General features: G+C 34.0%; 2 protein-coding genes and 2 non-coding genes across 4 annotated transcripts; all 4 read right to left on the bottom strand.

Annotated features, from left to right (window-relative positions):
- Positions 1–2,652: 2,652 nt before the first annotated feature.
- Positions 2,653–6,054, bottom strand: LOC139867831 (uncharacterized). Its single transcript, XM_071856181.1, has 5 exons — positions 6,046–6,054; positions 5,597–5,654; positions 5,381–5,478; positions 3,345–4,973; positions 2,653–2,703 (listed from the first exon to the last, which is right to left on the bottom strand). The coding sequence occupies exons 1-5, from the start codon at positions 6,052–6,054 to the stop codon at positions 2,653–2,655; spliced, it is 1,845 nt and encodes a 614-aa protein (XP_071712282.1).
- A 288-nt stretch (positions 6,055–6,342) lies between these two features.
- Positions 6,343–12,991, bottom strand: LOC139869443 (pyrophosphate-energized vacuolar membrane proton pump). The gene is made up of 8 exons (XM_071857758.1): positions 12,717–12,991; positions 10,220–10,794; positions 9,490–9,869; positions 8,977–9,063; positions 8,572–8,902; positions 7,558–7,968; positions 7,322–7,381; positions 6,343–6,749 (listed from the first exon to the last, which is right to left on the bottom strand). Exons 1-8 carry the CDS (start codon positions 12,964–12,966, stop codon positions 6,543–6,545), a joined length of 2,301 nt encoding a protein of 766 aa, XP_071713859.1. The 5' UTR covers positions 12,967–12,991; the 3' UTR covers positions 6,343–6,542.
- A 9,525-nt stretch (positions 12,992–22,516) lies between these two features.
- On the bottom strand, positions 22,517–22,679 carry LOC139869621 (U1 spliceosomal RNA). The gene has a single exon (XR_011766224.1). It is a non-coding gene; the product is annotated as a U1 spliceosomal RNA (small nuclear RNA).
- A 397-nt stretch (positions 22,680–23,076) lies between these two features.
- Positions 23,077–23,272, bottom strand: LOC139869627 (U2 spliceosomal RNA). Its single transcript, XR_011766230.1, has one exon. It is a non-coding gene; the product is annotated as a U2 spliceosomal RNA (small nuclear RNA).
- Positions 23,273–24,394: the final 1,122 nt, after the last annotated feature.

Here is a 24,394-nt window from a genome sequence, read left to right as displayed (position 1 = left end):
TCCCCTTTGCTAATTCCACTAATTTTATCAGATTTCCCCAATTGTTAGGTTTTTGAACTAAATACAAAAAACTAACTTAAACTAATAATTGTATATTTTTTACTTTATAAATCTAAAGAAAAGATAAAAGTTATATAAAAATATGAAGAAAAAAAAATTAACAGACAATGATAAAAATAAATTTAATATAAAATAGCTTACACGTATTATTATTAAGTTAAAATACATACAGTATAAAATAAATTAGAGAAAAATAACTTTAAAAAGGAATAATAAATGATTTTTCTATTGATAATTTTTAGGATTGTTATTAAAAAAATAAAATATATAATTTTATTTGTAGAATTTATATAACTACTCACTTTATAGAAGTAAATATCAAGAACTAACAGGATGTATCATATTTTTTTACACGAATTATTTCTTAAAAACAATTCTAAAGTTGTCATTTGAATTTTTCTAACAGAAAATATAAAGTAAATTAATGTGTTACTTTATATTAAGTTATTAAATTAATATTTACAGACGCATATTATTTCATTTTCTTTGCAATCCGTTGGATTGAACGAAAAAGATGTAAACAAATAGTCTTAAATTTCACTTATTTTTCATCACTTTTTATTTCCCTTTTTCCTTTCCACTCAAAAATGATTTGTTTTATTTTCTTTCGGTTGAAAAGAAACCTTGATTATATAGTTAGTAAACTAAAATGCATAAGGCCATAAGCTAATAAAAATGAGTCATCTAATTGAAATATGGAAAATAATAGTGACGGATTTTAGGATTCATATATTAACTCATCAAAACATATTTAATATACTTATACTCACACTATAACAATCTTAACTCGAATATCGAACATTGATTAAAGTGCAATCATTTATGCACGTCTAAATGTAAGAATACGAGTATCTAAAAAGATGAATCATTTTATTTTCCAAGTGGTGTGTAATGTAATGTAATGAAATATTACACTTACATTTTCTTGTTGAACAACTATCAAAGAGCTTGAACTGAATTACAAAGGATGAAAAAGTCAAACATTCTAATAAGAAAGTTTGACATTTGAACTAAGAAAACAAAAAAGTTCTAATAAAATCAAAAACATCCAATTTACGAAAATTATCATAATCGAATAATGAAAAGTATTAGAAACGAATAACGATCATCTTGAAGACTCCTAATCACCCGTAAAGTTGTGGTGATGATAATGTGTCTAGACATTACTTTTAATGATTGAAGGCTTAAGCCAGCCCACTCATCAAGCAACAACAACAACAACAATACCCAATTCCACTAGAGTGGAGTATGGGGAGGTTAGATGTAGACAGTCATTTCCTCTACCCTAAAGTAAAAGGGAAGTCATTCCTCCACCCACGGATACCTATCGGTCCCCAGGTAGAGGAAGTCGTCCCTCCCTATTCTGTAGAGCAGAGAGGCTGCTTCCTAGGGACCTCCGACCATAAAGAACAATGAATTCCAATATGTGCAGTAAAAGTATACAAGTAAAGTAGATAAAAAAGAAACTTTACCATGAATAAAGTATATATCAATACGATATGTATAGGTAAATAAAGCATGTAACAAAATAATGTAATATAACATATAATTAAAATATGTGCGTGTCAAATATGCAAGTATAACCAGTCATGTAAGTACAATAAGTATACGAAAACATGTTGGTAAGAAGCATGTAGGTATACTATGCAGTATAAAATAGATGGTATACAATGTAAACATAGAAAAATAAGCATACAATGATAGCATAAAAGCATGTGATATGTAAGTATGTATAAATTAATTGCTATATAATGTAATACAAACATGTAACCATATAGTGCAATAAATCCTCTGAAAATGCTACAATAAGTATAGATATATAATATAACCGTAAAACAGGTACAGCCAATACGATAAGGCACACAAGCAAGTAGGCAGGAAATATAATATAAATATATAAAAAAATAAACAAAATGTAAAGCCTAGTCATCTATTCTAATTCTACTCCTCCACAAATTCCTATCAGAAGTCATGTCCTCAGTCAATAAGAGCTCCTTCATGTCAAGCTTCAATCTATCCTCCAACCTACGTCTGGGTCTACCCCTTCTCCTTACGCCCCCAACAACAAGGGTCTCGACTCTCCTAACCGGGGCTAAAAGTGGGCGCCTCAAAACATGTCCAAACCATCTTAGTCGTCCTTCCCTCAGCTTGTTGGTTATGTTCCCAACTTTCAAGTTCTCCCTAAAAACTCCATTTGGTATCAAATCTAGCATTGTCTTACCACACGTCCACCTAAGCATCCTCATTTCTGCCACCTCCATCCTTCTCTCCTGGGCTTTCGTCATTGGCCAACACTCCGATCCGTACAACATGGCCGGTCTGATTGCCACCTTGAAGAATTTCCCTTTCAATTTAAGGGGTACCTTCTTGTCGCACAATACCCCTTTCGCTGCCCTCCACTTCAACCATCCTACTCGTATACGATGTGTCACGTCCTCATCTATCCTTCCCGATTTGTGAAGCATCGAGCCTAAATATCTAAAGGACTCTTGTGGAGGTAAAATTTGGTCCCCAATTCGGACGTCCACCATATCCTCTTGTTCCTCTTCGCTCGTCCTGAAATCGCATCTCAGGTACTCCGACTTAAGTCTGCTAATCCGTAGGCCATTTGATTCTAGGGCGCTCCTCCATTGCTCTATCCTTCTGTTAAGCTCATCCTGGGAATCCGAAACTAATACAATATCGTCCGCGAATATTAGGCACCATGGGATGTTATCTTGTATCCTTTGAGTCAGTTCGTCTAGAATCAAAGCGAAAAGATATGGGCTAAGGGCCGATCCCTGATGTAAACCTACCTCTACTGCGAAAAACTCAGTGTTTCCTACCGTCGTACGTACACGAGTCTTCGCCCCCCCATACATATCTCTAATAGTCCTTATATATCTACTTGGGACACCCCTAACATTAAGGGTCTTCCAAATCAGCTCACGCGGGACACAGTCATAAGCCTTTTCCAAGTCTACGAATGCCATGTGTAGGTTCTTTTGTTTTTCCCTATACTTCTCCATAAGGCTTCTAACGATGTGGATCGCTTCTATCGACGAACGTCCTGGCATGAAACCGAACTGGTTCTCTGAAACCTTTGTCTCAAGTCGGAGCCTCGTCTCAATCACTCTCTCCCAAAGCTTCATTGTATGACTAAGTAACTTTATGCCTCTATAATTACTACATATTTGCGCATCTCCCTTATTCTTGTAAATGGGAATAACCTCACTAAGTCTCCATTCCATAGGCATCTTTGCGCTTCTAAACGTCATGTTGAAAAGGTTTGTCAGCCATCTAACCCCTTCATCTCCTAGGCACCTCCATGCCTCAATCGGAATTTGGTCTGGTCCTACTGCTTTGTTTCTCCCCATCTTTCGTAGAGACGATCTAACTTCCTCCTGGTTAATCCTCGTACAGAAACAGTTGTTTTGATACTCACGAACCTCATGGAGTTCCCCGTTCCGCTCGGGTCTTTCCCTACAGAAGAGGGATGCAAAATACTCATCCCATCTATTCCTAATAAGGTCTTCTTTCACTATAGTTTGACCCGCTTCATTCTTGATAAATTTGACGTTAACCAAGTCCCTGCTTCTTCGCTCCCTAGCTTTAGCTATCCTATATATGTCATTAGCTCCCTCTTTAGAGTTTAGTTTCCTATATAAATCTTCATATGCTTTGTCTTTAGCAATAGCTACGACCTTCTTTGCTTCTCTTTTAGCTTCTTTATATCTTTCTTCTATCCTAGTTCTCTCTGCAGGTGTCCCTTCTCCAAAAGTAATGAGCTCCCTAAACCTCGTCTGTTTTAACGCGACTTTCATTTGGACATCGTCATTAAGCCACCACGATTCTCTACTACTCTTATGGGCTCTCGATGTCCCTATTGCCACCCCTAAAGTCTCTTTTGCCACATCTCTGATAGCGGACGCCATGCGGTTCCAAATCTGATCTACATCAGTAGGGGCTACGTAATCCCCTTCTACCCTCAATCTATCAGCAACAGTCGCTCTAAAAGTCTCTGCATTCGCTCCATGCAGGTTCTTCCAAAGGACTCTAGGTTGCACAACCCTGGCCCTCCTACCAACTCTTCCCCGAGTGACTAGGTCCATGACCAACAATCGATGCTGGGAGGAGCAAGTCAATGCTGGAAGGACCTTACAGTCCTTACAAGTCCTAAGTTCCCCTTTACAGAGGAGCAAAAAGTCAATCTGGGTGCTACGACCCCCGCTATGAAAAGTAGCTAACTGAGCATCCCTCTTCTTGAAGAAAGAGTTTGCTACGACCATCTCGTGGGCAATGGCAAACTCCAGGATTGAGCGCCCTTCTTCGTTTCTAGGGCCAAACCCAAAGCCCCCATGGGCTCCCTCGTAACCTTCTGCCTCCACTCCTATGTGTCCATTCAGATCACCCCCTATAATCAGTCGATGGTCCGCTGGGCACCCCCTCACTACCTCATCTAACAATTCCCAAAAACTCTTCTTCTCCGCATCACTTAAGCCCCTGTGAGGTGCGTATGCGCTTATGACCGTGAAAGTCTCCTCCTTAATAATTAGACTAACCGACATAATCCTATCGCTAAGCCTACTCACGTTAACAACGTTATCCTTATGTAGTTTGCCCAAAAACATACCTACCCCGTTTCGTGCTATCCTAGAACCCGAGTACCACAACCTATAGTCTTTAATATCTACCGCCCCTTCACCCTTCCATCTAGTCTCTTGAACACACCCTATGTCTACATTACTCTTAAGAAATGTATCAACGAGCTCAATCCTCTTACCCGTCAAGGTTCCTATATTCCAACTACCCACTCTAATCCCACCCGGGGTAGCAACCCTATTACCCCCTCTAACCCCTCTAGTCCTATCCGCCCCTAATCTAGGAGGACATGACCTCAGGTGATCATAGGTGCTAGTAGGGTCTATATTAACCTATAAAGAAAATAAAAATTGAGAGAATTCAAAACAAAAAAGTAAAATACAATAAAGACCGGGCTATACAATAGTAAACAGTCAAAGTAAGGCAAAAGATAGGAAAAAGATAGCAAATGGTAAGAAATAAATAGATGAGGTAAGAAAATAAATAAAAAAACAAGTTCAGCAAGTTAGAAAAATACTCCGTATATTCTAATAATACCAATCACGTAACTAGTATACAAAAAAGTAAGGCTCACAAGATTAGGATAATACAGTCAAAGTAAGGTTAAGGGTAAAAGAAGTTTAAGGGTAGAAAGAAACAAACACAGCCTTGTGTAAACAAGGAAATTCCGGCAGCGGTGACTAGCGACGGCACAAGGGCAGCAGGAGGCGGCGGAATTAGCGAGGCTTCGTTTTAATACCTGCGAAAAGAACAGAGAAAGTGCCCGGGAAAAATTCCGGCGAACTGAGCGACGGCGCGTGGCGGCGCGTTTCGAAACGCTTGCCGGCGAAAATCGAACTCACAGAATCAGAAAAATGCCGCAAGTTTAATGATGTAGGTTACGGCTTCTAATTCAATAAGCAGCTGAAGCGGCCCTGGTCAGCGGCGGTACACGTCCACAATTAGCGGCGTTAACCGGCAGCAGTTCTCGGCGGTACACGGCTAGCAGTCAGCACCCTCTTGGTGATGGAGCCCTGCAAAATTTAGAAAAAGATAACGGTTATGGGTTAGTTCTCGCGACGGCGCGTGCGGCGAGTGGCGGCGGGTGGCACAACAATCGCCGGAAAAAAAAGGTACGGTTGGGTCCGGGAAAATTGCGCGAGTTGAATGGTGTGGGTCTCAGCTTCTAATTTGTTCTAGAATGGTAGCAATCGTCGATTTAAGTCCAAAGTGGGTTTTTGTTTTTTTTGGAGATGTAGAGTCAGAGTCAGAGAGAAACGTTGGGAGGAGAGAATTTTTTTTACTAGAATCTGAAAGTCGAAGGATCAATGATTGAGGAATATGTAGGCCACCGCCAACTTTGGGTTACAGTTTTGTTTTTTTTATGTATGACTTGGTATATGTCACACTCACTTTTCAACAAACACTTGTCATAGAAATATCCATCCAATCTTCATATATTTGGTTACATCACAAATTAACAATGCATTTTTATTTTTATTTTTTGAACAATGCAGTTACTAAGCATTTAGTTCCACAACAACAACATTTGCATTTGATGTGCATAACCGATTCGCAGATAAACACGTATAGTCAATAAACACGTATAGTCAAGTAGTAATATGGAGTAATGTTTAAAGAGATTAAAAGCCCCTTCAATAAAAATAAACTCATGCAAGAAACAGATATAACACTACTAGATTATGAAAAATAAAAGCTCCTACAAGCCAACAAGTGCTCACAAAATGGTATCAATAAAACTAACACAAATGTTCTTGAATCTAAGCTCCAAGTTATATCATCATCATCATCATAACTACTATTCAGAGCTAAGTCTAAAACTAAACATATAGTTTTTGCTGCAGGAAATCTAAGACATAATAGTGCTACAAAAGAGGTGCTACTACAACCATGGTTGGCCTTTAAAAAAGCTTAAAAAGCAGCCCGCCATGAGTCGCAAAGAAAGGTGCAAAGACGAGTGATTCAACAGCCATGAGTTTGATGAGAATGTTTAGAGATGGGCCTGAGGTGTCCTTCAACGGGTCACCAATTGTGTCACCTATCACTGCAGCCTTGTGTGAATCGGACCCCTTTGGCCCAAGTGACTGTGCATGTTCCGACGCTCCAGCCTGATTCAAATTCATACAAAAAAAATAAAAAAATTTAAGCTTTTTGCAGCACTATTTGCAACTAAGTTGATTATTAACCGTTAAGATAAAAATAGCCAAATTACTCATTATATTCTTATCCTGTTAAATTAAATTAAATAACCTAATTTAAAAGGCTTCTACCCCAATATCGCAACTCTTGGGAGAACACTATCAAAATAAGAGAGGTAATACCATTCAACATATATTTTATATATGAAACATATCAATAGACAGCTTTAAAGATTGACAATCTTATAGATCAAAGGTATACATAAAAGCAGATTTATATACAAATTTAAAACCTGTAGATGCACATGAATGCACCAATCAAAAGTTTAAAATTTTATGTTTCAAAATGAAAAAATACACACTTCAACAGGTTTTAAACACAATAAAATACTCTAGATTTGTAGACATATGATCCACATATAAAAAGAAGTGTTTCTACAAATTTCATTTAACAAATTTCCCAACGAATTCTCTTAATTATATATATCTAATTACTAAGTAGCATCAAAAAGCAAACGCACGTGTAAAAATCGAAAAATTACCTCAATGTACTTCTTAGCATTGTCCCATGCACCACCAGTGTTCGATGCAGAAATTGCTACCTGAACCCAGGACCCATAAAGTTAAAAAAACAAACAGTTCCCATACTAACTACACCAATATATATATATATATATATATATATATATATATATATATATATATATATATATATATATATATATAATAATAATAATAATAATAATAATAATAATAAATAAATAACTATGAAAGTTACCTGAACACCAGAAACTAGAGAACCAGCAAGAACACCTGAAAGAGTCTCGACTCCAAAAAGGGTCCCAACAATAAGAGGAGTTAGCATAACAAGTGCACCTGGTGGGATCATTTCTTTGATCGATGCATCAGTTGAGATTTTGACACATGTCGCATAATCGGGTTTCGCAAGACCCTCCATTAGACCAGGAATGGTGTTAAACTGCCGACGAACTTCTTCCACCATTTTCAACGCTGCACTGCCTACACTCTTCATGGTCATAGCAGAAAACCAGTACGGAAGCATCGCACCAACAAGTAAACCGATGAACACTTTTGGTGTTAAAACATCGACGACTTCAATTCCCGCACGACTCACGAACGCGCCAAATAGCGCCAGTGATACCAGAGCAGCAGAGCCAATTGCAAATCCCTGTAATAAAACCAATTAGAACACGTAAGTAATCACAAATATGTTACTACGTTTCAATAATATAATGAATAATGTTATGACTAGTTTATACTCAATAAAGAACTTTTTTCAACCAACAAAATGTTGACACCTCATCAAGGATATTTCTTTTTATTAAGTTTTAAGGATATTCTCGTATACTATGGTCAAGGAGGTAAACGTCGCGAGTTGGGGACGAGTCGGTCAGGACTTTGACGAGTCGGTCAAGTTGGAGACGAGTCCGGCCTTGACCAACGTTGACTTTTAGTAATAAAAAAATTAAACATATATATATATTAAACATAAATAAATATACCGAACATAAAACATAAATATTTCAAACATAGGCACATGGCACAAAATCTAATATAAAAAATATAAATTTTTGACCTAAGTTAGACTTTGACCGACTCATTATGACTTTGACCCGACTTTTTAGCGTTGACCATTAAGGTGTTTTTGGGCGACTTGGGACGGGCTAGTCCCCAAACCGACGTGTCGGACGGGTTTTACAACAGCAACTATTGTGTCATTCGTATACATTATCCTTGGATCATTAGAATATTAGGAAGAAAAAAAAATTACCTTTCCGATTGCAGCTGTAGTGTTTCCAGCAGCATCAAGAGCATCGGTCCGCTCACGGATTCGGTGGCTCATACCAGCCATCTCGGCTATGCCACCAGCATTGTCACTGATTGGACCATAAGCATCTATGGCTAGTCCGGTCGCAATGGTGCTGAGCATACCAAGAGCAGCAATTGCAATACCATACATGGCTGCAAAGCTAAAGCTCACAAATATGCTGACTGCTATCGCAAAAATAGGAATAATGACAGATTTGTATCCTAAAGCAAGCCCAAAAATGACATTTGTTGCAGCTCCAGTTCTGCACGAATCAGCAACATCTTGCACCGGACTGCACAAAATTATAAGTAACTAAATTTGTATCTATTCAAATAACAACAATACACTGCCAATAACACAACATACCTGTATGCATTGCTGGTGTAATACTCAGTAACAAAGCCAATAATAAGTCCAGCCCAAAGACCGACACAAACGCACAAGAAAAGTTGCCTGCAAACATATTTCATATTTAGATATGGAAAAAACAGATTGAACCTTTTTGCAAACAAGGTTGAACCTTTTTGCAAAACAAGGTTGAAACTTTTTGCAACAAACAAGGTTTGACCTTTTTGCAAAAACAAGGTTTAACCTTTTTGCAACAAACAAGGTTCAACCTTTTTGTAACAAACAAGGTTCAACCTTTTTTAACAAACAAGGTTCAACCTTTTTGCAACAACAAGGTTCAACCTTTTTGCAACAAACAAGGTTGAACCTTTTTGCAACAAACAAGGCTGAACCTTTTTGCAACAAACAAGGTTCAACCTTTTTGCAAAACAAGGTTGAACCATTTTACAACAAACAAGGTTGAACCTTTTTGCAACAAACAGTGGTGCAATTTTAATATAATTAACTTACTAAATGACAATGTTTACTAACCAGTTATGTACAACTTTTTGTGCACCGAAGTCAAAAATGGTGAAGGATGACGGCAGGGCAATAAAACTAACGACTGCTACTCCAGCAGTCATAAGAACGGTAGATATAATAAGCTGATTCTTTAGTGCTGGCTCGATATCATTGACTTCTTTGATTTCAAAAAAGTCGGTTGCAAAAAGTGTTGTGATCAAACAAACGATAATTCCAACAGAGCTAACAAGTAAAGGGTAACACATAGCGGTGAACTCGTGGTTGATTCCAAAAGACGAAATAGAAGCAACAACAAGTGCAGCACAAGATGATTCAGCATAAGAACCAAAAAGATCAGAACCCATTCCTGCAATATCACCGACATTATCTCCAACATTGTCGGCAATCACCTGAAAACAAGCAAATATTATTAGTAACACGCACCCTTCAAAAACAAAAATAAATAGCATCACACCATATATAAAATAAAAGTCCATCGTAACATAATCAAGGTTCAAATCGCTACTCGGGGAGTACTCAATCAGGACTTTTTAGAGAGTACTCAGATGTTGACCAAGTTTGACATTGCCTGATTTTTGACCGATTTTGACCAATTTTCTAAGTAATCCCAAGTTTTGGGCGATTTGCCAAGTGAACCCGAGTTTGACCAGTACTCCGAGTACTCCCCGAGTTTTAAAAATCAAGTACTCGTCGAGTAATTGCGAGTTCTGCATCACTGAACATAACAGTAGCAACTTACAGCGGGGTTTCTAGGGTCATCTTCCGGAATGTTTCGTTCAACTTTCCCGACAAGATCAGCACCAACATCAGCAGCTTTAGTGTAAATACCACCACCAACTCTTCCAAACAAAGCCATCGAAGATCCACCAAGTCCGTAACCCGTTATCGCCTCAAAAAGGCCTTCCCAATCATCTCCGTAATACAACTTAAAAAGATTGATAGTCATATACAAAACCAAGAGCCCATTTGCAGCAAGGAGAAAACCCATAACAGCACCGGATCTAAACGCAGTAATGAAAGCTTTCCCGACACCTTTTCGTGCTTCAAGTGTCGTTCTTGCATTTGCGTATGTGGCTATTTTCATACCAAGGAAACCAGATACAACAGAGGTAACAGCACCAAGCACAAACGCTATCGTACTAAACAAAGCGGTAGCAAGTGCAGGCTTGCATAAACTGTGGGTATCGTAAGTACATTGTTGACTCTTTGTGCTGAATCCGTTGACCGAACCCAGAAATAGAAAGATCAAGATTGCAAAAGCAACCATGAAGATACCAACATATTGATACTCAGTAAATAAAAATGATGTTGCACCTGTTTTTTTTTTTAATTAAAGAAAAGGACAAAATTCATCATAAATTAGCATATCTATTGACACATACTGTAATAGAAACCAAATCATCATTAAAAAAAACCCTGTTTCCCATTAGTCAACAAAAATTTGACACCAGGAAAATGATATCTACACTAAATAAACCTTAAAGTTGGATACTTCTCATAGATACTAAGATATTTTTTTTAATATGAAATCTAACCACCTTAATGTTTTGGGAGTTGATCCGTACACCACCTTATTTTTGCCATACACCACCAAAATAATTATTTGAACATTTCTACCCTTCCTTTGAGAAGTTAAGGGGAGTTGGTGGTGAATAAAAAGAAGGGTAAAAATGTCCAAATAATTGTTTTAGTGGTGTATGGCAAAAATAAGGTGGTGTACGGATCACCTCCCTAATGTTTTACGTATTAGTAGCTTTTAACTTCATGATTGGCTACTTTCATAAAATACTATAAGATGCTTTTCCTTATAAATATCTGTTGGTTATTAATGCCCAAGACACAACTTATGTCTATACTACTAATAACGTTTGAACCTATAGGGTCACACACAATGAACAAATAAATATCAATTACATATATGAATATGATTCGTATATTACAACCTTGTTATACATGTTGTGACATTGTTATTTAATAGAAATAATAATACTACAATTGTATGAGAATGACTACATATATATAAACATGTATGTGTGTAAGTAACAAGTATATTAGTTACTTGTTTCTATCTTGTTAATTATATATAATGTAAAAGTATACACTATCAATTTTATATTGTATATTAAAGGCTAAAAGAAAATAGAAGCCATGATGACCTTACTAATAGTTTAAGAAAAGTATAAATGAAATGATGAAGAATGCTTTTCTTTTATAATTAACTATGTTAATAATGGATCATTACTTGAGTATGTACATGATGATGTTTTCTCAAAGAATCAATATATACGTATACTTCAGAGAATAAAAACTAGAACTTTCAAGTCTTAAAAGGAATTCATTTTTCCTCACTAAAAGATGTTCTAAGTTGTTTTTCTAAGTAGTGAAGAATTTACAAGGAAAACAAGATAGTGTTGTAAACAAGAAATAAGAAAGGTTGTTTCTTATACTTGTTTTGAAGGGTTGTGAAAGACTAGCATCCATTTGGTATTGGAAGTTTGTTTTCGTGTGGATTACCGATAGAGGAAGGCTACATTGGCTTCTTGGTGTTCTTAGCATTCATAACTTCTCAAGTTCAAAGTCTTCAAAGGTCGTAGTCTTTAAACTCACTATTTATTATTTAGTTTTCTTAACAACATGCAATTGGATCCTTGGTGGGGATTTTTGAAAGGTTTAAAAATTGTTGTACATGATTCCGCTGCTAAATAGTTTTATGAAATTTCATACAAATCCCTTCAATATCCATCTATACTACATATAAATTTATAAAAATTTAACCTTTTTAAAGGCTTTATACGTAAATCTAACAATTTTAGTACCCGGGTACTAGTAATCTTTTCTTTTATTTAGCCTTTAAAAGATGTACACATCTTTACATACTGTAGCATTTAACACAATATAAAAAACTAACTCCATATATAACTTAAACCTCTGTGGTACATTAGTAACCAGTACTTTCTATTTTAAAATTGGCATTGTATACAAATTTCCATACTAGATACTCTGTATAATATTATATAAATCTATCAACTTTATAGATAAACTTGACATTTATGCTACATGGGTACTACAAATTTTTAATATTATTTTCAAAATATGCTTTTGTGTACACATTTACATAAATCTAACAACTTTACATATACATTTAGTATTTTTAATACATGGGTATTCTATAAAACAATAAAAGCTTCAAACTTTAGCATTTTTAAGACTCAATATTCATAGATCTAATAACTAACCTTCAGAAATGGCGTTCTGTATTTCAGCACATTTAAGAACAACATTATGTTCATTAACACCTTCTTCTTCTTCAATTAAAGAATCATTAAACCCATTTTTGTTAGTGTTTGGTGGGCCTTTACGGTCAGGAGTGAGCTTAACTCTTGAAACCAACGCCCATTGTATCAAAGAAAAAAATATTCCAATGACGGCGCACACCGGAATAATTATTTCCGTCGCAAAATCTGATAGTAACGCCGCCGACACCATTCTCCCGGAACCCTAATTGAGTACAACGGTCACACAATAAGAGTGAGTGTAGAAATAGGAAAGGTACAAGTATAGAAAGTGAGTTTATTTATAGTCAGTGGGATTATATGGTAAAAGAAAATTAAAATGTAAATTTGGTAATTTCTAGGGTTTCGCAAGATTGAAATGTTTTTTTATTTTTACTTTTTTAAGAAAAACGTTTTACATTTACAGATACAGAATATAGATAGAAGTTTATTAAAAAAAATTATTCAGTAGTAAAAAAACAACATAAAATGAACAGAGTACTATATTTTTATTTCTTGCTTATACGCAATTTTTTTGTGTGTACTAAAAAGTAAAATACAAATGAAAGTTGTAAATGTGTAGCATATCTTGGTATAGGATTTATCAGAGTTAGTGGATAATTAGTTCATGTAAATAGCCAGGTATAATCTGAGGAATGTTATAATTCAGTAGGCTTATAACTACCTTTAATGGTTATAAGAACAAGGAGAGAAAAAGAGAGAAGAAAGAGAGAAGAAATATTGATATTGATATTTCAAGAGAAATGGTACACCTTAAATGGTTACCATACATGTCTATTTATAGTATAAAATATTACTATGCAAGAAATATAATAATAATAAAATTAACATCCAATCTAGATATTTTATAACACAATCTAGATATTTTATAACACTCCCCCTTGGATGACAATTTTATTAGAGAATAACTAGTACTGCCTCGTTAAAAACCTTGCTAAAGAAAACCCATTGGGATAAAACTTTAGCTAAGGGAAAAAGAGTGCAGCATAGAGTTGACTCCCCCTCAAGTAGGCAACGCCTGAGTTGTTACATCTTCTGAACATGCCTCATGCCAATATTATGAACGTGTGTTCTGAAAATAGCAGTTGGCAGTGCTTTGGTATAAAGATCAGCAGAGTTGTTGATTGAACGTATCTCATTTTAATCTGGTTGTCTTTTACGAGATCTTGAGTATATGAGAAGAATCTGAGGTTTTCATTTGAAACTGTATCATCTAAATCTTTTATGTACAAGTTTAGCCCCTGTGATTTGTCTACAGTCTCCTTCATGGTTTGCTCAAACCCTTGTTTCAATTCCTATTCCCTTGTAGTCTTTTCTGAGCCTTACCAATATACCATTCTTTCCCATCAAACTTATGACCGTTAAGACCGTCTATGGCTTTGGCGCCTCGTCAGTATTTATATTTTGTTCAGTCACTTTTGATACTCTTCTTTCATTTGTATTATGCAAGCTGCATTATCTTCATATATAGTTGTTGGTGAAGATAGTTGTTAGTCTTTTATAGCGTTCTAGTCCACAAGAATCAATAATGATTTGTGTCATTGATCTCAACCAAACACATTTTCGAGTAGTTTCATATAATGCAATCACTTCGTCATGATTTGATGATGTTGCAACAAGTGTTTGTTTTAAGAACGCCATGATTTTGTGGTACCTCCATTTAGGAATACATATCGAGTTTGAGATTTATCTTTATGAGGATTTGATGAATGACCTGTATATACATAATCAACCAAATCTTGTTTTGAAACGTTAGAATAAAATAATTTTAAATCAGCAGTTTCTCAAGGGTATCAAAATATGTGTTTGATCCCGCTCCATTGTCATTTGAGCTGAATCTTGCCAACAAATTAACTGCAAGAGAAATGTCAGGTCTTGTACAATCTATAAGATACATAAGAACCTCAATTGCACTAAAATATGGAACTTCCGATCTGTTAAGATTTTCATGATCTTCGCAGGGATGAAATAGATCAGTGTCAATATTGAGTGATCTAACAACAATGAGTTTGTCTTTAAAAAAAATGTTTTAAAATCTTTTCGGTATAAGTTGTTTGATGTACAAGTAAATCATTAGGCATATGCTCAATTTGAAATCCAAGGTAATACTTGGTTTTTTCAAGATCTTTCATTTCAAAATAATTCTTTAGAAGTTGAATGATTTCATAGATCTCTTTATTTGTTCATATGATGTTAAGAACATTGACATAAACAACTACGATCTCATATCCGAACATTATTTTTATAAAACATACGTGCAAAATAAGTTTATATTTATACCCTTTTTTTATCAAGTAGTCATCTAATCGGTTATACCACATACGTCCCGTTTGTATAAACCCATTTAAAAATCTTTGTGATTTAATGGAATATATTCCCTTGGGTTTTACATTAGATGCTTATGATACCTTAACTCTTTAGGTATATTCATATATATCATTATTAAGTGATCCATACAGATAAGTAGTAACAACATTCATGAGATGCATTTAAATAACTACCAGGTTGATTAAGTATCTAATAAGTAATTGTATCCATTACAGGAGGATAAGTTTTCCTCCTAATTCATTTATGGTCTTTGTGGGAAATATTGAGTTACAAGTCTAGTTTTCCTTGTAACTTCATTTGCACATTTCTTTTCGGATAAAAATTCATTTGTATCCCATACGTTTCACATCTTTAAAAGTGATAACGATTGATCCGAAAACTTTTCTTTTATCGAGCGATTCTAATTCAGCTCGTATTGTTCCTTTCCATTGAGCTCAATCATGTCCATTTTGTATATTCAATGACAGATTTTAGTTCCAGATCATCATCTTTATTCATGATGTCATTGTAACATTATATGAAAATATCTCATAGAGATTTTAATTTCATTTCGGTTCCATAATATTGCATAATTTATCGCAATTTTAGTATTTACATTTATCAATATCCTCTGCAGAAGGAATATTGATTTGTGGTTCTTCTTGAACACTTTCTTTTACCTCATTATCAGCTGATTTTCTTTTTCGAGGATTTTTATCTTCGGAACCAATTGATCTTCCACGTTTGATGCGTGGCAAAGACTCAACAGTGACATTATTGCCAGCTTTTGGAATTTCAGTTCGAGCTGAAACATTTATCGCTGGTATATATGATTTAGTCACCTTTTTTTTTATCTGTAAATGCATAAAGTAATTAATTTGCAAGTTCTTGCATATGCATTATTTTTTGAACTTTCGTTTCACATTCTTTTGTGCGAGTTCAATATACCTTAATTGATGTTCACATCATGAAGCATCATTTTATTATTTTTTTTTTACTTCACCCCCTAATCTAGGGAACAATGTTTTATTAAAATGACAATCAACAAAACGTGCTGTAAAAACATCACCCATCATGGGTTCAGTATATCTTATGATTGAAGATGTTTTATATTCAAAATATATTACCATCTTTCTTTGAAAAAAACATTTTATTGTGTTGTGGTGATACAATTGGAACATACACTGTACAACCAATGTTCTACGGTGGAAAATATTTGGCTCTTGGCCAAAATCAAGTAGTAAGTGAAAATATTTATGACTTCCACATGGTATAATGCGAATTAATGTCGCAGCATGTAAATTTACATGTCCACATATAAATATTGATAGTTTTGTACTCATTATCAATTGTCTAGTTATTAGCTGCAAGCGTTTATCTATTGATTTAGCTAAACCAATTTTGTGTATGCACATGAGCAACTGGATGTTCAACAACAATCCCTATAGATATATAATGATCATTAAATGCTTGAGATGTTAACTCACTAGCATTATCAAGTCTCATCCTTTTAATGGTGTAATCAGAATAATGTGTTCTCAATTTAATAATTTGTGCAAGAAACTTTGCAAATGCCATATTACGGCTTGATAACATACAAATATGAGACCATCCGCTAGATGCGTCTATTAGAACCATGAAATATCAAAATGGTTCACATGATGGATGAATTGGTTCATATATCTTACCTTGAATTCTTTCAAGAAATATTTGTGATTCTTTTTCACAATATACTTTTCATTAATCACCATATGTGTTTTCCATTAATCACCATATGTGTTTTTTTTTTTTTTTTATAAATCACCATATGTGTTTTTTTTATCATATATCCTTTTCACCATATACGCTTTTAATCATATGCGCTGTGTTTTTCACCATATGCGCTGTGTTTTTTACCATATGCGCTTTTAATCATATGCGCTTTTCATCATATGCGATGTGCTTTTCATCATATTCGCTTTTTATCATATACGCTGCGCTTTTCATCATATGCGGTTTTCATCATATGCGCTTTTATAATATGCGTTTTTTATGTGAATAGTAAATTAATTAATTTCGTTTTACTATTCATATGAATTAATTTCGATTTACTATTTTGTTAATTGAATAATATATATACATCATATACTTGTGACTCCGAAGGCTCAAATGAATTTGACCATATAGTTATATGTTGTACCTTGCACATTAATTTTCAGTAGAAGCTTTAGATGCATATTTTTTTTTTTTTTTTATGAACTATTTGTTTCATATCTAGCTTAGGCAATTATTGTGAACATTTGATCCCTATAAGAGCATTTATCTTTTAGACTTTTAGTTGATTCGTACTTGTCACAATTAGGGATAGTACCCGCGGGTCGTGGATGCGAATCCATTGGATCCATCACCCGTACTCGTGGATTTTTATTTTTTTTTAAATCAAATAACTGGAAATTTGGATTTTTTTTTTTTTTTTTTTTAAGAGACATCCAATTGAACCCTTGTTCGTTGAAACAATTTGACTATTTTTTTAACTCCCCATTTATTTAACTTCGTCTCTTGACCTTGCCACATCACCAAAAAGTACATCACTTGCCTTTGATGTCACCGTCACGGTTAGAAACAGTCTAATATAATGCTTATGGCTCTTTGTATACACATAAATAATTTATGTCCATTTTCATTTCCTTACTTATTTTTTCTATTTTTGAAAGACAATTACACCGAGCAATCTTTGTCTCATTCTTTGAAACAATCTTCGTCTCATTTCTAAGATTTGAACATTATCTTCAAGGTTAGAAGGTTTGGCTCTGTACCGCCAAATCAGAGTCCCTTTTATTAGACAAGTTAGTGTCCCTTTTATTATTAGACAATTAGGCATTAGAAAATAGTTTTACATTACTATGCTTTGTTTGTGTACCCTTTTTATATGGTTTGTTTATAAGTATATATGCAGTGTTTCTTTTCGTTATACTTCTCTTTCATCTTAATTAACACATATAATCTCTCATCATAAAATAAATAGTGTGAATTCTTTTAAGAAAATGGATTATGTAAATCAAATTTGTTTAGATAGTGAACCAAATACCTATTGGAGTATGATACTAATTCAAAGCGAGCGGAAGCATTTTTTAAAACTTTATAAAATCATACTCTTCCACGGATCATTGTACAAAACTTTAGTAAACAAAACAAATTAACGAAATCGAACGAGAGAAGATCAGAATACAACCTTTGTAGCCTTTTGAAAATCGAATTTGAAAACTCAAAGAAGAGTTCCTCTAAACGGTAGACACCCAAAGTTCCAACCTTGCTTCGATCTATACCTTCTACTTAACGGATCTTTTCTTCTTCCTTATTTCCACCAAAACCGAACCCAATTATAGATTTCAAGTATTTTGGTTACTTGAAAATGAGAAAGAAAAATAGCATTTTGTGTATGTGTGTTTTGTATCTCTTTTTTTTTTTAACTTTTAAGATTTACTTTTAATAAAAATACAAACTACTTTTTTTTTTATTTTAACTTTTAAGATTTACTTTTAATAAAAATACAAACTACTTTTTGTATTTTAACCTTTAAGATTTACTTTTAATAAAAGTACAAAATACTTTTTCTTATTTTAACTTTTAAGATTTACTTTTAATAAAAATACAAACTACTTTTTGTATTTTAACTTTTAAGATTTACTTTTAATAAAAGTACAAACTACTTTTTTTTATTTTAACTTTTAAGATTTACTTTTAATAAAAATACAAACTACCTTTTTATTTTATTTTAACTTTTAAGATTATAAATTTAAGAATAAACATTAGTATGCATGAAATAAATAATGATTAATTGCATAAGTAATCATAAATGTTAGATAACATATAAAGACCCCATCGTATTCGTATTGATCGGAATTAATCTTGACCCATAGTACCGTGTTGTCAAATGACGTGTTGCGTACATAAAGTACCGTGTTGTCAAATGACGTGTTGCGTACAATCATGAGGTCTTATTAACATAAATATAAATGTTAGTGAAGTTAATAAGAGTTAGATTACAGAAAATATAATTCAGGTGGTATAACCGACCATATATATAACTTAAATAACATAAATATAAATGTTAGTGAAGTTAGTAAAAGTTAGATTATGGAATTATAATTCAGGTGGTATAACCGACCATATATATAACTTAAATAACATAAATATAAATGTTAGTGAAGTTAGTAAAAGTTAGATTGCAGAAATATAATTTTACTTATGATGATAATAATATTTACCTTACTCAGAGGCGGAGCCAGGAATTTCCGTTAAGGGAGGCTTCATTTACTTGATTAGTGACTTGTGCTTGCTTAGATAAACCTTGATTATATGGAGCACTTCGTGCTGATAACGTGTTATAATTCAGTAGGCTTATAACTACCTTTAATGGTTATAAGAACAAGGAGAGAAAAAGAGAGAAGAAAGAGAGAAGAAATATTGATATTGATATTTCAAAAGAAATGGTACACCTTAAATGGTTACCATACATGTCTATTTATAGTATAAAATATTACTATGCAAGAAATATAATAATAATAAAATTAACATCCAATCTAGATATTTTATAACACAATCTAGATATTTTATAACAAGGAAGGCTTTATTCCTTCCTTATTTATTTATTTGATTTGATAATGATAAGGATTTAATGATAATTTATTGATAAAGTAAATTATACTAAGAGTTAGTGTGGTTTACCTTTGAAAATTAAAATGGACATCCTTGTGGCTTTAAAGATATTACATTGGTCTTTATCTTATAAAATTACATTGTTTGTTCGTAACTTATATTCTCTCCGTCTCAAAATAATTGTATATCTTGCTATTTTTGTCTGTCTCAAAAAAATTGTACCTTACTCAAAATAACAATAAAAATTCCTTAAAGTTCCAATTAAATCCTCTCTATTATTGAAAGTTGAAAGATACAATTAAATAAGGTAGCTAATTAACAATTTAAGCAATCCTTAATCAATTAAATTAAGGACAAAATGGACAATCTACTCATATTTCTTAAATTTAAAGAAAAGTCAAACCAGACAATCTTTTTGAGACGGATGAAGCATAAAAGTATATGTTGATAATCTCTTATTTATTCATAATGTGCATTAATAAGAGAGACCATTATAACACACAATTTAAGGAAAGTCACACACGATGAATGTAACTTTCAAAAGTTAAAGGTGATTGGTGTAATTTTATGAAAGTCGAACGATGTACTTTTTAAAAAATAAGGACAATTGATGTAATTTAATGTCAAAAGAACTAGTGATATAATTCACTTTTAATTGAAGATATTTTGGTATTAGCTTTTTTATTATACAATTTTTTGTAGAATCAAACAAATTGAATATTTTTAGTGAACTTGATCTGTAGATGTAGACATATACTACAAACTACAAAAGTAGATTATTAGTGTTATACGTAGTAGTTTGGATCTAAAAAGGTTTATATCCGGATGCAAAATATAAACAAGCTTTTGTAATTAGATTACTCTCTATTTATAATTTTGTTATTACCATTACCATTACCATTACCACTATCACTGTATACTAATCAACACAAAAAATTTGGTCGTTTAACCCCATCACACCCCAAAATCTTGGTCAAAACGACAATAAGGGAAAAAATGGGGAGAAAAAAAAAAAACCCAAAAAATGTGACAACTTACACCCAAACCCTCAAAACAGTGATGTAAAGTGTAAAATAAATAAATATTTTAATTAAAAATCTTAAACAAACTCCACCTATATTTTCAACGGGACATATCTTTCCGCTCGGCGCCCGTTAAATTTTTTCGATCCCACCGTTCAACTCAAAAAAATCTAACAAACACAACGGGACTAATTAGACGCGAAACGGACACTTCTAAAAAAAACGCTAAATACTTCGAACTATATTCAATACATGCACACACCTCTAATAAACTACCCAAACTAACTACATCATATCGATATTTCAGTTTTCCTTTTTTACGCAATCTTCCTGCTGTTAAAAACGCATAGGTTATTACGTACACTAGGTAGTAACTACGTGTATCTAAAAACACCCGTACCAAAAGATTTTTACTTCTGTAAACCCAAAAGACCCGCGGCATCGCGCGGGCCCGTTTTACTAGTTCATATAAAAAGCTTCGATTCCAATAATTTCTCAAAGGTTCGAGATATAGTTTATCGATCTCATTCAATTTCTAAAGATACAGCAGCTATGTGGACCCTTATTATTATAAAGGCCCAAACATCATCTTTTATTCTTTGTGCGACATGGGCTGTAGCCCACTAAAAACAACAAGAGCCATCCATTTAATTCTTCTGGGCCTATTTATCCTCAACTCAATTTTCCTCCACTTTATTTCTTTTATTTTCATGTTATCTTTATTACATCTTTGAATAATCGGTGTGGGATGAACCGCCTACCTTAACTAGGTTCCAAACTCAAAAAAAAAAATCTCCCTTCTTTTGCAGCATTGAAGAAGCTTATGTCGTCGATAAAAGTTCTAAGCACAAGTCCTGCTAAACAAAGCAAGTCACGACGTAAAAAAAGAACGTTGTGGAATATGAAACACATTCAAGCAATGCAACCACTCAACGATTATCAATCAATTCGGTGCAACAAATACGAAAGAAAAAAATTATCTTTTATTTATCTAGTGTTTTTTCCAGTCTGAACATTCGCGATTTCACCGTTTGGAATGAGAGGAAGTACTAGAGATTAATTAGGGTTGGCCTAGTTAGTATAGCCCCACTCGTTTATGGGTTTAGGGTACTATTAGGGTTTCATGTAATGTTATAAAAAGTTGATCAATGAAATATAATAGGTTGTTATAAAAAGTTTATCAATGGGTTTAGTATAGCCCGGCTCGTTTATGGGTTTAGGGTACTATCTTGAAACTGATTTTACTGATAACTTCATCCATCATTTATGGATAAAGCTTACCCTAGTTACAAGTCTTAAAGGTTTGTTGTTTTCAGAAAACAGTTACAGTTTTCATACTCGTTTATCAGCAAGACTGCTACAATTTAACCAGTTAACATGCCGTAAGCTTGTTACCAGTTTATATAATAGTGACAATTAACAAAATTTAAAGCTTTTTACTAGATTTGGAATACCTCAAGCAACTTGGGATATAACATCAGGCCCATCAAACCTATTTATCTCTAATTAATGTTCATCACCATTGTATTTACAAAAACACCAGATCAAAAAGGCAGATAAAATATGTACAAGTTTATTTTACAATGAAAATCACACTTAAAGTCTCTGAAATAATGTTCTCATAAAAAGTGCAACAACATACCACCAAATACTTGTAACGATTTAAATACAGCATAGTTCATATAGAATGGATTTCAATTTGACATATGTGTATTCCACCACGGAGTAAACAATTACTATTTGACTACATAAAAAAATACATTAGTAACTAATGATTATGGGCTGCGCGAACGCAGGCCCTCACTAACAAAAATCATGACGTGGGTTCAACCACTTGGGTTGACCTTAAACTAGCACCTATTCCTTATGTGCAATGAAGATCACTAGCCTAGGCCATGGAGCCTTCTTGATCCCCGAACAACCCCGTCCAGGTAAGCGACCTTTCCATTGCCATCCTTCGCATTTTATATTACCACCTTCTCTTTTGTTTTTATTCTTCCCCCAACGTGGGATCAAACTCACACTATACAACACAACAATGAAGGTGGTGATTTTGTCCAATTTCATCTTAGGAAAATTGCCATAACCTCAACTTCAATGGACATAAAGGCATTAAAACATCATAAGCAATTATCTGTAAAGAGTCAGCTGTTAGTGCTTCTCGATCCTGAACACTAAAAAGTGTAACAAATTTGTATTAACAGTTGCTGGTAACAGTGTTTTGTATAACTAGAAAGTAGACTAACAATATTAATTATAGACGATCATGAAAGTACCTAAAACAATTGTTATGTTATTTAAAATATTTACGAAGACAAGTTTGGAACTGATAATTGGAGGGGTGAGCCAGGCCAAGGCTGTAGTGCAACGCCAAGGCGACTCATAAAGACCCCAACAGCAAGCTATTGTGGTAGGCCTTTCCCCATGAAAAATAAGATTAATATTGAGTGAACCAATGGCTCACATATCAGATATTAAACTGATAAGAACAGATACTACACTTGATCTTAGCCAAAATGCCGAGAAAGGTATGCTTATTCTCAACTTGGGACTCTATTTTTATAGGCAGATTCTTCTTACTTTGTTTCTTTTGTTGGGCGATGTGGGATGCATCTGAAGTGCTTACCACATGCTTTTTGCATCGTTCATACCATCATATACTCCGTATCAACCATCTAGAGTTATTTCAAGAACTTGGATCTTCTTCAATTCATCAAAATTATAAGTGAGAGTCACAGGCTACAGCCAAGATATTACAATCTTGTACCAATTATGTTTGAGTTATTGATAAGACATAGGATATCTTGTTTGTTACATTCTTACATCAACATTTATAATTTTGGGGCAGAGATTTTCAAATGACAAGTTAGTAATGGTTCGAAAATTAGTGCAATCTTAGTTATAACAATTACAAACGCATATCAATGGGTTAGAAGTGTGAGCGTGTATCTGTCTTTTTACACATCATTACAGCGGTGTGTTGACAATGATTGCAATGCTTCAACTTTGAAAGAACATCAATCTGCTACATTTGGTTCTGTGTTTAATCACGTTGCTACTGATGCTTCTGTTGGCTGTTTTGTTGGGTTTATATGTGGGTTTCCAATATGAGAAAGTGTTAGCCCAATGTCTAAAGCCTAACAAATTTAGGCCCAAGATGCTTGTTGACTTGGTCAAGTGTCTTAGGCATTATTTGAATCAATTGTGCAGCTGTATTCATTAAGAGAGAGATTACAGAGAGTTGAGAGATCAAGAAAAAGAGTCAAAAACTCCATTTCCGTCTACAGTGACAGCAGGCCAGAAAAGAGACGATCCCCGGAGATCTAACCGTTGGATCTTCATCAAATTTGGGTTGTATCTTCCTGACATCAGTGCCAAGGTTTTCAACTGTTGAATTCGTCTAAAGAGGTCTGTAGCTCGAGTTACAGCAGGTCGAACAGTAGCAGAATTTTGGGTGATGTTATTACTCTTTTGTCTTTAATTTCTTCATATACTTGTTGAATATAGTTATTCAAGAGTATGATGATGTTGTATACCTCTAGTTGATCTAGAGAAGGATTATTGTATTGCTCTCTTGTTGATGATAGTGGAATTTAAGTGGCTTACGAGTCCCGTGGTTTTTACTCTCGATTTTGAGAGGTTTTCCAGGTAAAA

The sequence above is a fragment of the Rutidosis leptorrhynchoides genome, chromosome 9, assembly GCF_046630445.1.
Source record: "Rutidosis leptorrhynchoides isolate AG116_Rl617_1_P2 chromosome 9, CSIRO_AGI_Rlap_v1, whole genome shotgun sequence".
NCBI classification, from domain to species: domain Eukaryota; kingdom Viridiplantae; phylum Streptophyta; class Magnoliopsida; order Asterales; family Asteraceae; genus Rutidosis; species Rutidosis leptorrhynchoides.
Note: the sequence above shows the minus strand (reverse complement) of the source record. Positions and strands in the feature narration are given on the sequence as shown.

Excerpts from the sequence above, each read along its gene's own strand:
- LOC139867831 (XM_071856181.1), bottom strand. Across the intron at positions 4,974-5,380 it reads TTTCTCTGTTCTTTTCGCAG|GTTAATATAGACCCTACTAG; the intron begins GTATTAAAACGA and ends TTTTCTTTATAG. Across the intron at positions 2,704-3,344 it reads GGTGCCTAGGAGATGAAGGG|AAGGATAGAGCAATGGAGGA; the intron begins GTTAGATGGCTG and ends TGAGCTTAACAG.
- LOC139869443 (XM_071857758.1), bottom strand. The coding sequence starts at position 12,966 with ATGGTGTCGGCGGCGTTACTATCAGATTTTGCGACGGAAATAATTATT. Across the intron at positions 8,903-8,976 it reads TACACCAGCAATGCATACAG|TCCGGTGCAAGATGTTGCTG; the intron begins GTATGTTGTGTT and ends AATTTTGTGCAG. Across the intron at positions 6,750-7,321 it reads ATGCTAAGAAGTACATTGAG|GCTGGAGCGTCGGAACATGC; the intron begins GTAATTTTTCGA and ends AATTTGAATCAG.